The sequence below is a fragment of the Gracilinanus agilis genome, chromosome 1, assembly GCF_016433145.1.
Source record: "Gracilinanus agilis isolate LMUSP501 chromosome 1, AgileGrace, whole genome shotgun sequence".
In the NCBI taxonomy this organism is placed as follows: Eukaryota; Metazoa; Chordata; class Mammalia; order Didelphimorphia; family Didelphidae; genus Gracilinanus; species Gracilinanus agilis.
Window position 1 is genome coordinate 529,179,497 of NC_058130.1, and position 16,771 is coordinate 529,196,267.

Here is a 16,771-nt window from a genome sequence, read left to right on the forward strand (position 1 = left end):
AGGCTACTCAGAATGACACAAGATTTAGTAGCTAATGAGGAACTGTGAATGACTTGGCTATTTCCACCAACAGAAAAATTCAAGATAATTCTGAGAGCCCTATGATAAAAAATGCTATCAGCCTCCAGAGACAGCTGATAGGAGTCTGAATGTACTTTGAAGTATACTACTTTGAGCCTGGCTCTTAATCCACTGGGCCACCCTGCTACTCGTGGAACTGAAATTTTAAATAATCAATGCCAAAATTGTTTTTACATGTAATTAGAAAAAAAACAATTAAAATTTTGGTACAAGAATATAATGAAATATTAGTGTCCTATAGCAATGAATATTAGTAGAATTCAGTTAGTAGTCAGAGAAGCATGAGAAGGCTTTTATGAACTGAAACAGCAAAGAAAGCACAGAAAATACATTACTCCAACAACATAAGACATAATAAGGGAGTTGAAACTGCTCTAAAACTGAATGTTATGTAATTATTATAAACTAATGGGGCATGGATTGGGAGTGGGGTAATACAAAACAGCAAACAGAATGATATGAGGTTGGAAATATCAACTGTGTTGTCCCAGATTCTATAAGTGTGTAATTGGAAATTTTGTACCTTTGAACTACATTACCCAGGAGCCCACTGACTTCCTGTTGTTGTGTGCTGACATAGACAGGAGATAAATTTGGTGGGTTTCCGGGTCTAGCCCTCTTCTCTTCCTATGAGGGCAGCTGTGAATGCAGGACTTTTGAACAGGTACATTAGCTATGGGCACAGGTTTTTATTTTGCTAGATAAATACCTTTTTATTCCTTTATTTCTAGTGATTATTAATATATAATTAATATAAAATAATATATAAAATATACAATTAATACATATTAATTGTATACTTTATAAGATTTATTAATTTTAATTTTTACATAAGGAAGTATGGGGAGATTGCAGAGTTCAGGGGGAAATCTTGATAGCTACATGTAGTACATGTAATAGAGCAGAAAATCTTCTTGGTAAGAAGACAGACGGCTAATGCTATACTAACTTGTTCATTGTTACCCAACCCTAGTCCACTGAGATTATGCATGCAGGAGTCTTGGATTGTGGTCACCTTGGGTTATAGGAATTTCTGTTTTAAGTGCACCTAAATAATAACACAAAATCAGGTTAGATTTAGGAAGACCATTTATTGAAGGTCAGCATTTATGAATAGATACATATTTTAAACAAAAGCAATGGTCCTGCCATCCTTTGTTTCTCATAAGACATCTTTACAAAAGAAAATCAGTAATTGTTAATTTTAAAAATCTGATAATTACAGTTTTTGTTATTGAGGAATGAAACAAGAGTGAGTCTCTTTAAGACATTTTAGCACCTCTGTCCTTCTGGCCACAAATCACATTGTTATCACCTTTCATAAACTCAATAATAAGCTTCCTTGCCTCATGAATCTATGATGGTAAGTTTTATCATTGACATCAGAGCAGTGTGACTCTATAGGTGCGGGAAGCTGAAATTCTAGACCTGTTTCTATCATTCATTAATACTCTACCTCTATCTCCAACCCACAATCTGGTGTGACATAATCAGGCTGACATATCCTCATAGAATATACATCCTAGCTTAGGTTTTTCCATAGGGGTGGGTTAATTTGACTCTTGAATAAAGATAGGTAATTTTATTTTCTAGGTTGTCCACTGGGCAGCTAGGAGTACTGAATTACCAGAGAAACACTATTTTAGAAGTTAATAACATTTTTTCCTTTGTTGTTCCCATCATTCTCATCTCAGATGACTAAGTCACTTTAATACTCACTCAACAAATTGCATGTTTAAGATAAGTCTGGAATAAAACTCTAGGAATTTGGACTCTGCTAAATCAGAAACATATAACACAGAAGGCTCATTAATAAGTAGTTCTTGATTTGAGATCAGTGTAAAAGAATGATGAAAGGAGATCTGAAGCAGAATTTAGATGTTGGAGGTCACCTGTAGCAGATCAATTAAATTCAATCCTATATAGTTTACATTACAGGATTGTCTTTTTGAAAATTTGAACTTTAACCATTTTTATTAAATCTGAAGATGATCTCTCCACTAGTCTGAGTTTAATGACTGATTAACATTGGTATAGTACTTTAATAATTTATAGCATACCTTCACATGTATCCTCTCCTTTGATTCTTTCAACATTGTATGAGGTAGGAAGGTCAGGTATTATTTGTCCCTATTTTATGGATGTGAATACTTAAGCTTGAGAATAGACTAGTCCCAGGACACACAGAGATGGTATACCAAGGCTTTGTCTTCTTACTCCTAGATCCAATGCTCTTATAATGATGCCACTCTGCTTGATGTATATATTTAGATATTTAACATAAACACTAGATAATACTGTCTTTTCCTTCTCAAGCAGAGTGGTATCAATAGAAAGATCACTTAATCTGTTTGTTTTAAGAAGAAGGAAAAGCCATATCACTCCTGCTTCTTTTACCAAGAAAACCTCATGACAAGTATGGTCCAATGAATCACGGAGAGTTGGCTATAACTGAACATTAACCAAAATAGAAAGACAAGGAGTTAGGCAAGTTAAAGTTACTTTTCTGTGTTTCCTTTCATGGGGGGGAAAAAAAGGTGTGTGTCTGGTTTTTAACCTAGAACATCTTCTCTAAGTTCTCTCCTAAACTAATTAGATTCCTAACAAATTATCCAGTTTTGGATGACTCAAAATCCTTTTTTTTCCTTTTACAATTTATCTTAAGAGTTCTATTTAAAAGGAAAGGCAGAAGTTATAAAATTCAACTAGGCTTTTCAGTAAAGGAAAATTAACTTCCCAAAATGAGATTTTTGGATTACCCAGGTTTTATTTTTCTTTGTATTCTTCTCAGTTCCCATATACCCTTCCAATATTTTCAAATATGTAGTAAGTTCTAAAGGAGATGGAAGAATAGGAACCAGGCCTCTAAAGAAATGGTAGTCATTTTTCTTCTTTCTTTAAGTTTCTATACTATAAATAGCCCTTATAAAGAAGAAATAAGCAGAAAGGACCATTTCTCATTAGAAATACTAAAACATAGCTGAATAAAATCTTACCCTAAGGAGTTGAATGGTTTGTCTTCATAAATCAATACACCTTTTTAGTTGAAAATCAACCTGTAAGGGCTTTACATCAAAAAATTCTGTTCAGACAAGATATCTTTACATGTAAAATGTCAGGCCATAATATTTTAAAGCTTATTTACATTATAGAAATCTCCTAAACAATAATTAACATTAACCACCAACCTTTCAAATATATTCTGCTCATGGTAGATACATATTTTTAAAAATGAAAGCATTAAGAATACATTCCTATTACAGTATTTATTTTGTTACAGTATTAACAGCATACAATTTAAAGGGATATTGTTAACTACCACAATAGCCCCCTCTTTCATTTCCATTAAAATTATGCATTCATAATAGCATTTTTAGAACCTAGAATATCAGAAATGGAAGCTACTTCCAGGTTTTTCTTAAATACTTAACTCATATTCAATTTTTAAAAATACATAAAGCAATCTGATGGTTATCACTGTCAGTCTTGTTGTTTATTATTAACGATCCCTGCAAAAATCCATCTGATTTCCCAACAAGAACAATTCCTCCCTTGAACATGCCCTATATGGCTGTCTATCTTAAAACTCTTGGCCGATATAATTATTACTACTAAGTATCAGGAAATCTCAACAGGACACTATGAATATAAATCACCAAAGGGATAATATAGTGGTTTTTAAATTTCCAGATAAACACAATAACAGACACTACAAACATTAAAGGTTTGTTATATCTGTGCTTTTCTCAAAGGCCAAAGATACCCCTTTAATTGTTAAAGCAGTATCTTAATATACTGAATCCAAGGAAAATTTTTTCTCCTCCTAGGAGAATTAGGTGCTGTTTGAATGATTCATATATTCTAAAAGTGACCGGTCTAGGACTCTTCGGATCAGAGTTTCTTCTAATAAATTAAAATCCTGAAAAAGAGAAAAATAAAGTTAGCAAAATGATAAATACTGTTTTTTTTTAAATAGTTTTGTGTTTTCATTCTAAACTCATCCAATCCCTATCCTATGAGTACCATTAGTTCAGAATGTCAAGTAAATATCAAGCCAATTAATTAGCAGTCATCAAGGCTATACTAGCATTCACACACAAAACATGCATACAATCAATAGGGCAAGGCAGAAGCTGGAATGATTCACTGGCCTTCAGTAGTGTTACTGAATGCTATTTTGGGTTATCTGAATGTCAAACATTTTTAAAAGAAAACAAACTCCCAAGCTCTTCATATGCCCCATTATGAGTCAAACCTGGAGCTGAATCCTATTAAGTTAGTGATCTCCAAACTAAGGCCTTAAGGTCTATCAGTTGCTAAAAGTTTTCTATCAAATTCCAAAGTAGAAACACACAAAAAATGTTTTGGGTCTCCATTTTTGGCTTCACTAGTTTGGAAACTCTTCCCACTGATGTGAATCAGCAACTTCTCTATAACTCATGGACTTAAGATGCTTAAAATGACTTGCCCAAAAGACAAATTAAAAAAGCAAAAAACAAACAAAAAACTAGACAATAAGTATGGGGGCATGTAGGTGGTTCTGTGGTTAGAGCTAGGCAAAAGTTTTAAAAGAAAGCTGCTATGTGTCAGCCAAGGATTTGAACCTAGGTCTTCCTGACTCCAACGCTAATCCTTGAAATACTATTCCATGTACTTCTCCAGTCAAAAACCAAAAAAAGAGATATATATGTTTAAGTATAATAGACATATTTATGTATGCATATATAACAGCATTTTTTGTGGTTAATAATGAGTTAGAAACAAAGCTAATGCCCATCCGCTGGAAAATTGCTCAACAAACTAAGATATTAATTTAATGTAATATCACACAATTAAAAATATGAAGAATCTAGCGAAACTTGGGAGGAATTGTATGAAGTGAAGCGAACAGAACCAGTACTGTAATTTACACAATGTCCACAATAACGCAAAGGAAAACAAAAGCTGAAGAATGCAGTGATCAATTGTGACTTCAATGAACTGTCAGTGAAGTACATTTTCCTTCTCTCACCAGGAAAGTGGTGGGCCATAGAATGAGGTTGATTTATTTTGTTTAGATATACTTTGTTGTTGTGAGGAAAAGTTCAGTTGGAAGAAGAAAGAGGGGTAATCACTGGAAAGTTAAAGCAACATTTTAAAGGATCAATACATCTAATTTTAATTTAAAAAATGAAATAGGGTTAAAAAAATAAGGTATCTATAATAATGATAACTAGCATTTATACTGGGATTTAAAGCATACAAAGCATGCTATCATTTGATCCCCCAAACTCTTATAAAGTAGATGCTATGATTTTATGTATGAGAAAACAAATTTAGAGAGCTTACATGAATTGCCCAGAACCCTACAACTACTAAGTGTCTGCAGCATTATTTGAACTTCGGTCCTTCTGACTATAAATCAAACATTGTGTCATCTACTGTGTCACCCAGTTGCTCTTAGGAGCAAGTCATACCTCACTCACAGAGCTATGAGGCTCAGATGAGACCCAGTAAACCTCTAAAAAAAGGGGGGGAAGCTCTTGCCCAGCTCGTTCATATGGGGATATTTGAAATGGATGAAGTATGTTTTTATAAGAGTGTAGTAAATTTTAGTGCCTAAACCTTCAGACCATTTTCTTTCCTAAATTTTGTCTGACTAGGAAAAAAAAAGCCTTAATTTAATTACTGTAACAATTTAAGAAAAAAAGATGAGGTTATTTACTTACAATGAATTCATCATAAAACATTGTGTGTCTGATTTGCAGGTGCTGGATCAAACTGTCACTGGAATAGCGTGAATCTCCATTAGGTATAAAATGACAAAGCGGACAGAACTGTAAACAAACATAAAGGGCAATATTGGGAAACCAAGACAGCTATTAGTGCTAGACTAGAGAAACATGAGACTGTTTAACAAAATGTACTTTAATTCTGAGAGTTTATTTTGGGATCCCTTCATTTATGATTTCTGATATCATAACAGTATGTCCATTCCAGTCATGCCTCAATGAATGTCACATTTAATCTACCGCCACAGGCAGTTAACAGATGATGATGGAGAGGAGAGGGTAAAGAGCTCCTATCTGGAGATACTAGAGTAGAACTATTAAAAAGTTACTAGATTTTGGTAGGAAACGAGAGTCTTGTGTTCTAAATAAAAACTGGTAGGTGTCCTATGAGATAGAGATAATAAAAGTCTCACTACTTACTTCACAGGATTATGGGGAAAAAACACTTTGCAAAACTTAAAACACCACCTAAATGCAAATTAGCACTATGATTTTAAGTTGCCTTCCCTTTGAAGGCCTAGCAGCAAAAGAATGAAACTAAGATTTACTAGCCAATCTCCAAAAAAATAATTAATTTATTTATTAAGAATATTTTCCCATTGGCTACATGATTAATGTTCTTTCCCTCTCCTCTTCCCTCCCCCCTCCTGGAGCTGATGAGCAATTCACTGGGTTATACATGTATCATTGTTCAAAATCTATTTCCATATTATTAATATTTGCAATACTGATCATTTAAAGTCAAAATCCCCAATCATATACCCATTGAAAACATGTGATCAATCATTTTTTTTCTGTGTACTAGCCAAAAGGAAAATTAAATAAAAGGAAAATTCCTAGTAGATTAAGAGTAATATTTTTGGAAAAATGTTGTACAGTTTGTCTCTCTTCCGCCCCTTTTTCTGTCTCCTCACCTCCCTATTCTATCCCTCCCTTTTCATCTCTTCTCTTCCTTTTTATTTCCATACAACTTTCCTCTTGGGGGCAGCTGGGTAGCTCAGTGGAGTGAGAGTCAGGCCTAGAGACAGGAGGTCCTAGGTTCAAACCCGGCCTCAGCCACTTCCCAGCTGTGTGACCCTGGGCAAGTCACTTGACCCCCATTGCCCACCTTTACCACTCTTCCACCTATGAGACAATACACCGAAGTACAAGGGTTTAAAAAAAAAACCAAAAAAACTTTCCTCTCCATATTTTTAACTTCATGTTTTTCTTCTTTCTTTCAGATTGCTCAAACACTTCAGTTTTCTACCTTTCTTCCCTTTCAAGTACCTGAATTTCCAACTATGTTTGCCTGTTTCCCCCTCCTCCTTTTGCTCCAATTGATTTGCATGTATTCTTCTGCCTTCTTACCAAGAGTTCTTAATGTGGGGTTCATGAATTTGAGAGTTTGGTAACTTGATTATTTAAATTTGATTATTAAAAAAAGTATTATCTTTTCCAACTGCATGTGAAAACAATTTTTATATTTGTTTTCTACATTTTTGTGGTGGTCTCCCTCTTTGAGAAGAAAAGCAATTTGATACAGATTATACATGTGCAATCATGCAAAACCCATTTCCACATTAGTCATGTTCACATACAACAAAAAAACAATACCACCAAATACCACACACCACCAAGAAAAATAAAATAACAAAAAAAAGTATGCTTCAGTTTGCATTTAAACTCCATTAGTTCTTTCTTTGGGAGTGAATAGCATTTTCATGAATTTATTTTTAAAAATATTTTGACAACTTCATTTCAGTATAATTGGTTTCCTTTGTAATCTTACATGTTATCTTTAAAAACATTTGGAGAAGAGGTTCATTAAACCATCTGAGGGATTGATGACACAAAAAAGGTTTAAAGCCTGGTGAAATCATATTTATTGTTCTGAGGACTCCATTTGCCCATGACTTTTTGGCTCCACTGAGGACCCTGGGGGACAAGGAATCTTTCCTATACAACCGGCCCTGAATGACTTGATAGAAAAGGTATCGGAAAGAGGAAGATTCCAAAGGAGGAAAAGAGAAAAAAAGTAAAAAAAAAATTTTATTAGTATCATCACAAAAAATAGGTTACAGAAAAAACACAAATAACAGCTGATCCATATGTCTACTGTACCATCTATTCAAAATCGTTATGTGACTAAGTTATATATGAAGGGCTTTTCTATGAAGGGATTGTAGGGAATGAGCAAGTGACATCAACAATGGATCACGGGGAGCAGCTTGGGTGGCTCTGTGGATTGATAGAGAACCAAGGCTAGAGACAGTGGGTCTTGGGTTCAAATCTGGTCTCAAGACACTTCCTAGCTAGACCCCATCTAATTTATTTATTTAAAATAAAATGAATTAAAAAAAAAAACAAGCCTTACCTGCTGTCTTAGAATCAATACTGTGTATTGGTTCCAAGGTACAAGAGTGGGAAGGGCTAGGCAATGGGGGTCAAGTGACTTGCCCAGGGTCACACAACTGGGAAGTGTCTTGAGGCCAGATTTGAACCTAGGACCTCCCATCTTTAGGCCTGGCTCTCAATCCACTGAGCTACCCAGCTGCCCCCGACCCCATGTAATTTAATCTCTACAGTCTAGCCTTGTGGAGATTAAAATCAATATCCAATAACTAAGTATTATATTTTATAAAGTTTTTATTCAGAAAAAACTAACATAAAAATAATACTAGCTAAAAGGTACTAACCAGCCTGCTCCCAAGAACAAAAAAGAAAGAGGAAGGAGCTTCAGAACTTATAAAACAATAATATGACCATGCAAATGTGGAGGGCAGGAGAGATTAAAGGGAATTTTGGGAAATACTAAGGGACTTCTGGGGGATGCAGTCCAAGGTTCAAAATCTCCATTTATACAGCCCTTACTGTTCTTCTGTCTCAGAAACAATACATAGTATTGATTCTAAAGTCAGAAGGTTAAAAAAAAAAAGGATCAAATCTTTAAGATTTTGCAATTATCTGAAAGGTGTAGTTTTCATTGTTCAAAGAGATTTGGTACAGTGAAATAATAGCTAGCCAATATTTACACAGGGCCTTAAAGTTTGCTAAATGCTTCTCATATATTTTCTCATTTTTTCCCTACAACAACCTTATGAAGTGGGTCTTATTATTTTCCCCATTTCCCCAGGAAAGGTCAGAAGTAGGATTTTGGGATTTGAACTCAAATCTTCTTAAGTTTGTTTTGGGAGGCCCTTACAAGACCTTTAAGAACTACTTTTCTAGCTGGGTGACTTTTGTGATTGACTAATTCTTCATGTAGAGAAGTCATCTCCTAGAGTTCAATAATGCTGAAATGTGCTCCTTTAAAAAATAATACAATTTAGGTTTGGTGACAAGATAAATATGTCATTAAACTATAAGTTGTTGGTTAGTTGTCTCTGATTCTTCCTGACCCTATGGACCATACTGTTGATGAGATTTTCTTGGCTAAGATACTAGAGTGGTTTGTCATTTCCTTCTCCAGTGGATTAAGGCAAACAGAGTAAGTTTTAGTGACTTGCCCAGGGTCACAAGGCTAATAAGGATCTGAAGCTGGATTTGAAATCAGGTCTTCCTGTCTCTAGGTCCAAAGCTCTGTCCACTGAGCCATCTAAATGCCCCTATGTAAGACTGCAAAAATTAAAGAGTTTGATGAATGTTTGCATGTAAAAGTTAGGTCTGTGTTATATACACTCTCCCACAAGGTAATACAATTATAAGTCTTTTGATTAACTACATCCTCAACCAAAAAGAAATTTGCTCTTTGAAAGAAATTATGTCTTTCATTAAATAGATGATTAAATAATGATTAGCAAAAAATTAGGGTCACATATGTCAGTTGTCAACTGAAATAACTTATTTGCACCGAAACTCTCTTAGGTTACTATATTCCTCATTCTCTATTAGAGAAAAAGAATGTTTTTTAATTTCACAGAAGAATAAATCTCCTCATAAATGTGTGAATAGAATTAGCTTAAACCCATTCATGGTCAAAACTCTACTATCAGAGATGATGTCATCCCCACCTCCCTTAGTGGGGAGGGGAGATGAGTTACCCACACATGACAATAAGTAACAAATCAAGAACAAGGGACTGCCCTTTGGGCAGTCCAAATGAGTGTAAAGGTTGCCATTTGTCCACTTGAATTAGAGGTAGACTCAATAGGAAGTGACCTGAGGTACCCTTTTCAGGGGAGAAATGTGTGTTTAGAATTTTCCTCAGGGGGATGTGTGTTAAGTTTTTAAAAATTCGATAATGTAAAAATATATGTATATTTAACTTTTAGGAGTAATTTCAGGGAGAAATGTATAATTCTTAGAAGGAAATGTATGTTTTATAATCTATAATGTAAAGTTTAAATTCTTTTGAGAATAATTTCAGGATAAGGATCTTGCCATCTCTCCAGAATCCAGACAACGAACCAGTTTGGTGGAGGCACCAAAAAGATGCCTAAAGACCCTTCACTGGACCATGAAGATCAAAATTGAACTTTGGGTGCAGTTGATTTGAACTATGGGGAGTTGAATAAGTTGAATGCATTTGTTTTAAATGTACACTCTTATGCCAATAGGGGACTGCCCCCAAATTGGCTTTTTGTCAATGCGTCTAGTTTTACCTATTTCTTTTATCCCCCAAATTCCTGAAATTTAGAAGTTGTCTATATTTACAGATCCAGCGAAGAAAAAGGGCCAACCTTTTTTTTGCTGGATCTGAGGGGAAAATGTGTGTTTGGAATTTGGGGAGGTACCATTTAAAAGTATCTTACAAACTTCCTGTGGACATGTGGGGACTTTGAGACTACATCCCCCATGATCCAATGGGTTTCCAGTTTTGGATGTGGGGACGTCAGAAATCCCCATGTATAGGGCAGCTTAAAATTCGGAGGTCAGGCTTGAGACCATCTCTCTCTTTTTTGGATACATAGCGATGACGGGCCCTGGCGGTAACTTAGAAGAGTTTTTACCAGGCGCATGGTCTAATAATTTATCTCTATCAGCATGGCAATTAAAATCTTAATTTCTATACTATCAGTCTTTATCACTTTTAATCGCAACATAAGAGAGGTTCAGGCTCATTCAGGATGGAGTATACAACTAGAAATCAAGCATACAGAACCTTAAGCCAACAATCAAAACTGACAACATGACATGGTGAACAGAAGTCCTATTAAAGATTCAGGAAGACCTCAATTCAAGTCTTGCCTTTGTCACACACTGGCTTCTGGGAACATGGGCAAGTTACCTAAACCTTCAATGCTTCAGGAAGCATTGATAAATGACACAGTGGCAGCTAGGTAGCACAGTAGTTAGAGCCAGGTCTGGAGTCAGGAAGTACTGGGTTCATTTAACCACTCTTCTGTCTTAGTATTAATACTAAGGTAGAAGGTAACAGTTTAAAAAATAAAAAATAGAAAATTACACAGTAGCTATTGATCCTTATGAGTTGATAGTTTTTGTTTCCATACCTAGAATCCCTCCACACCAAAGAAATCAGATAGACAACTCGTCACAAAAAAAAATTTTTTTTAATCACAAAGACAACCCTAACCTATGAGAAAGAATACTATCCACATCCAGAGAAAGAACTGTGGGAGCAAAAACATAGAAGAAAAATAACTGCTTGATCACCTGGGTCAATGGGGATATGAGTGGGGATGTAGACTCCAAACGATTCACCCTAGTGCAAATATCAATAATATGGAAATGGGGGCAGCTGGGTAGCTCAGTGGATTGAGAGCCAGGCCTAGAGACGGGAGGTCCTAGGTTCAAATCCAGCCTCAGACACTTCCTAGCTGTGTGACCCTGGGCAAGTCACTTGACCCCCATTGCCTAGCCCTTACCACTCTTCTGCCTTGGAACCAATACACAGTATTGACTCCAAGACAGAAGGTAAGGGTTTAAAAAAATAATAATAATAAATAGGTCTTAATAACACATGTAAAACCCAATGGAATTGCATGTTGGCTATGGGAGGGGGGTGGGAAGAGGGGAGGGAAAGAACATGAATCATGTAACCATGGAAAATTTTTCTTAATCAACATAAAGAATAAAATAAAATAAAATGAGGAGTAGTAGCAGTGAAAAAAACCAAAGACAACCCTAATTAATGAATCTGCTAATAATGGTCTCTTGCTTAGATATAATAAACATATAAAGAAAAACATACCACTGGCCTTCTTTCTGATCTGTGATAAGTGAGACAGTGGTTAAGCAAGCTATCTTCATCCAATTCTCTCTCACAAAATGGACATGAACATCTGGAATAAGAAAGAGATGCAACTACAGTGTAGTAACCACATAAGCAGAAACAGCCAAGTACATTAGGTCTAGTCCTAGCCCTGACATTGATTTAATGTTACATTTGATTAGTTACTTAAGCTAAAATATGCCCCAGTTTCCTTATATGTAAAAGAGATATAAGAAAATTTCTCTCCTTAATTTTCTAAAGGCATGCGCAGGATATAATAAAATATAGTAGGAAAAATTTTAATGTCTAAGAAGAAAAATACTATTTTCGTATGGCTCATCACCTAGAAAACCAAGCAATATACCCATCTCTACTATTTAGCTGAATTATCTTCCCTGACCCTAATGATTTCTGTTATTCTTTTATGTGGAAAACTAAAATTATATTGTTTTTATGAATAATATTGTGACATTATAATAATAATAATGATAAATGTTTTTAGCGAATAATACAAATCAAGGTTTAACGAGTATAGTGACTAATTTATTCAAGATAGCATGAGGGTACAAAACCAGATACCAAAGAGGAAACTCTAAGTCTTTCCAAGAAGACTTGGAATTGTCTACTCTAAAACACTGATCTCAGAACATGCCTATTTTTCAGCAATATATTCCTGTTGATTTAATAGAATTTTAAAGGTAACATCGGACAAAATGTGCTTTTGTTCTAGAAATCTAGTTTATTATTATTTTAATTTTCTCTTTTATTATTATGAACTTGATAAGCATTTACCACAAACATTTCTACATTCAAAGAACAAAAAACATTTAGTTTATTATTAATTCATTAAGCAGTAAAATACAATTTACTTCAGTTTCTGAATGTTAAAACCAGCAGCTATCATGGCCAGTACTACACGAGATCCATTCTTTTAGAAGCCAGTTTTATTCCTGAAAAGATGTACACTGTATTTTTTTATTTGAGTAAAGGCTATTTGCTATTTAAAGAAACTGAAAGGCAAGTCTTTTTGTCAGTCTCCATTGTAATGCAAATAATCACTCTGAAATGTCTCAGTATTATAAGCCTAGGTTTTCTTAAAAATAGAACTCAGCTGAATTCCCAAGGTGACATGAGGGTGTTCAAAAAATTAGCCGAGTTTATGTTCTGACTTTGCTTCATGGCCACAAGAAGTGGCATTTCATCAGAACACAACATGCATGGCTTGCATCACTTCCTTAATGATGGAGTCTAGCTTTTTCAATTATTCTGACAGGTCTAAACCACTCTTCCCATCAGAAGAATAAAAATATATTTTTTTGAAAAATGTACTAAAGCCAATTACATCTCAATTGCAAAAAACTGCCTGAGGGGGAAAAAGGCTCCACCAGGAATGAATACTCAGTTAATCTTAAGAGTGCTGTATGGAATCTAGAATATCCACCATTTACCAGCCTTTTCTTTAAACAGGAAGAGAAATATAAGAGAAATGTCTAGGGAAACAGGAGAAGAAAAGAACGATTTTTAAACTATGATCTGCAAAATGAAAATCTGGGTCCAAATGCAGTAATTGAATAGCTTTAGATAGTTGGTCAGAAGGTTTAGTTCTGCAATCTATTTCTGGTTCTTCCTCAATTTAACAGCTTCCTCTTGTGGAAATTGGGGGGGGGGTCAAGAAGAGGGGGAAGATCCAATTTCTACATTCTTAAAAGGGAGAATCAGCAAAATGTATTAAATTGGTAGATAATGGCAGCTAGATAGCATAGTAGATAAGAGCCCTGGGTCTGGAATCAGGAAGACCTGAGTTCAAATTTGACCTTCGAATCTTACTATAACTGTGTGATCCTAGATACTTTGGTTTGCCTCAGTTCCTTCAAATGAGATAACAATTTGCTTGGCAAGGCTCTTGTGAGGATGAAATGAGGTAATATTTATAAAGCATTCAGCATAGTGCCTACCACATAGTAGGTGCTATATAAATTCTTATTCCCTTTTCTCCCTCTACCCACAATTGGCCACATGATTACCAAAAGCAAATGCTGTAGTTACTTGCAAGTAATAATTCCTAGCATTCATATAACTCCTTAAGTTTGCTTTGCATAATTTCATCGAATCTAACAACAACCCCATGAAGATTTTATTGTTCATTCATTTTCAGTCATGTCTGGCTCTTCATGACCCTTTTTGGGTTTTCTAGAGTGGTTTGCCATTTTCTTCTCCACATCATTTAACAGATGAGGAAACCAAGGCAAAAATGTTAAGTAAGTTGCCCCCCAAAAATCACACACTCCTAAGTGTCTGAAGCCAAGTTTGAAATCAAGCCTTTCTGCATCTAGATCTGATGCTCTCGCCACAGTACCATTCGCCCTCCCAACGAAGAAGTTATTATAGGCATTACTAACTTCATTTTATGGATGAGGAACTAGAGGGTAAATTGCCATAACATTTAAAAAAACTGAAATTCAATAAATTAAGTTCATTAAATTTTCATAAATACAACATTCATTAATAAATTTCATATTATTGAAACATTTTACCTTGTTATTTCTCCAAGTTCTTGAAGAGGTCCATATTTTTCTATATATTTCTGACAGGTCCTTATATGAGCTCTCATTTCACTGAGACATACCTATGTAAAAAGATTATAAATAAATCTTATTGCAAGGAAGTTGTTAAAAGTATTTTCTGATGGTCCATCACAAGAAGCCACCTAACAATGAAAAAACAAACTGTTTTTAGTATATGGAGACCTGGTTCACATCTCAGTGCTGCTGCTGACTAGCTGAATGACCTTAGTTGAGTCATTTACCAATCTGACCCCCAGTTTTATTTTAAAATCAATAAGGCGTATTGGTTCCAAGGCAGAAAAGCAGAAAAGGCTAAGCAAATGGGGTTAAATGCCTTGCCCAGGCTCACACAAGTTATAAGTGTCTGAGGTCATATTTGAATCCAGGACCTCCCATCTCTAGGATTTGTTCTTTATCCACTGAGCCACGCAGTTGCACTTAAACTTCAGTTTCTTTTGTAAAATAAGGGGTCAGGCTAAATTATTCCCATGGTCCTTCTGAGCTTTACAAATGGACTGGACCACATTAATTAGCCTGAGGCCAAATTAAAAACTAAAACTAAAACCCTTACCTTCAAACAGGAGTATTGTTTCCAAGGCAGAAGAGTGGTAAGGAGTAGGCAATGGGAGTTGACTTTCCCAGGGTCACAAAACTGGATAGTGTCCAAGGCCAAATTTGAACCCAGGACCTATTGTTCTCTATGCCTGGCACTATCCACTGTCCACTGAGACATCTAGCTGCACCCTACCCTCCCACCCCATTTTTAAAGAATGCTTTCATGGTAACAGTACAATCTGAATTATTATACTATGAAAATTTTGAAAACTTTGCTTAAAAATTAGAACGACCATGACTGGGGATATGGACTTGAAACAACCACACCAATGCAATTATCGACAATTGGGAAATAGGTCTTGATCAATGACACATGTTAAAACCAGTGGAAATGCACATCAGCTATGGGTTGGGGAGGAGGTTGGGGGGTGAAGGGGAAAGTAAGAGCACGAATCATGTAACCATGGATAACTTTTCTAAAAAATAAATATTAAAAAAAATTGAATGACCAAATGCTTAATGTATTACTTTGACTTGTTCATATATCCCTTGAAGTTTTATAAATTAAGTAGTCAGTCATTTTAGAGTGTATATGATTTCATTACCCATGAATAGATTTTTTAAAATAAGAACATTTTTTTTGAGGGGGGAAGCAATTTTATTTTATTTAATTAATTTTTAAAAAGGACATTTAGCAAAGAGTCATAGCAAGTGAACAGGAACCTTGTTTGTGCACACACTCCTGGGTAAAACAGAAATATGGTGGATTCTTAACATGCTCAATATCACCCTATGAATTCACAATACTTGTCATAATAATTCCATCAAGATTATGCTCAAAAGATGGTTAATGCATTATATTTGAACCAGTAAACAATAAAGAACTTTTCTTATTAAGGATATCATACATTTAGCAATCCTATCTACAAGGGAACTGTTGCTACATACCAGATAAATGGATAAATGTTTCATAAGATGCAGATAAAAATCTGGTGTCAAAGGAAGCTTCACACACAAAGTCGTGGTAAAGGGATGGGTTGATTCTGTGCTTTTCTTTCGTCAAAGCTACAAAAGTTAAGCCTCAAAACCCAAACAGACGATGTCAAAGGATGTGGCAATTTCCTGACACAGTTGAATTAAAGAGATGATAAAGATAAAACAGATTCATGCTTTCCTAATATCCATTTTAGAGAAAGACACAAAAGCAAGGGAGGTGGGAAAGGGAGAATCTATTTGCCTTAAAACAAATGTATTCTAGTGGGCAGCTGTGATTAAGGGTTAGAAAAAAAAAAAAGGAACAAGCAAGTCCATGGTGATGATCAAAGCAAGTCAGGTACAGAAAGTATATCCAGCTAAGGGATGAGAGAATGGGAATAAAGGCCAAGGGAGGGGTGGCCAATGGTATTAAAATCTTCACAAAAAAAATACAAAGAAAAGGAGAAATAGAAAAGCAGTAAATAGAAAAAGATGTATGATGGGAAGGGAGAGAATGGAACATGTCAGATGATGCCTGAATAAAAATGGAAGAGTAGAAAGCATGCTGATGGGGTATTAGAGGATCTGAATTCAAATCCCAGCTCTGACACTTACTACCAAATGACTTTGGCTATGTCTCTTAATCACTGCGGGTCTGGACTAGACGGCCT

At 35.2% G+C, this 16,771-nt stretch overlaps 1 protein-coding gene across 1 annotated transcript in view; it reads right to left on the reverse strand.

Annotated features, from left to right (window-relative positions):
- Positions 1-1,152: 1,152 nt before the first annotated feature.
- Positions 1,153-16,771, reverse strand: part of RNF125 (ring finger protein 125) — a 37,498-nt gene continuing 21,879 nt past the window's right edge. The window contains exons 3-6 of the mRNA XM_044666426.1: positions 14,541-14,632; positions 11,986-12,076; positions 5,790-5,897; positions 1,153-4,000 (exon numbers count right to left, since the gene is read on the reverse strand). Coding sequence (XP_044522361.1) covers positions 3,914-4,000; positions 5,790-5,897; positions 11,986-12,076; positions 14,541-14,632 — 378 coding nt within the window. The 3' untranslated portion in view covers positions 1,153-3,913. The remainder of the gene's footprint in view (positions 4,001-5,789; positions 5,898-11,985; positions 12,077-14,540; positions 14,633-16,771) is intronic.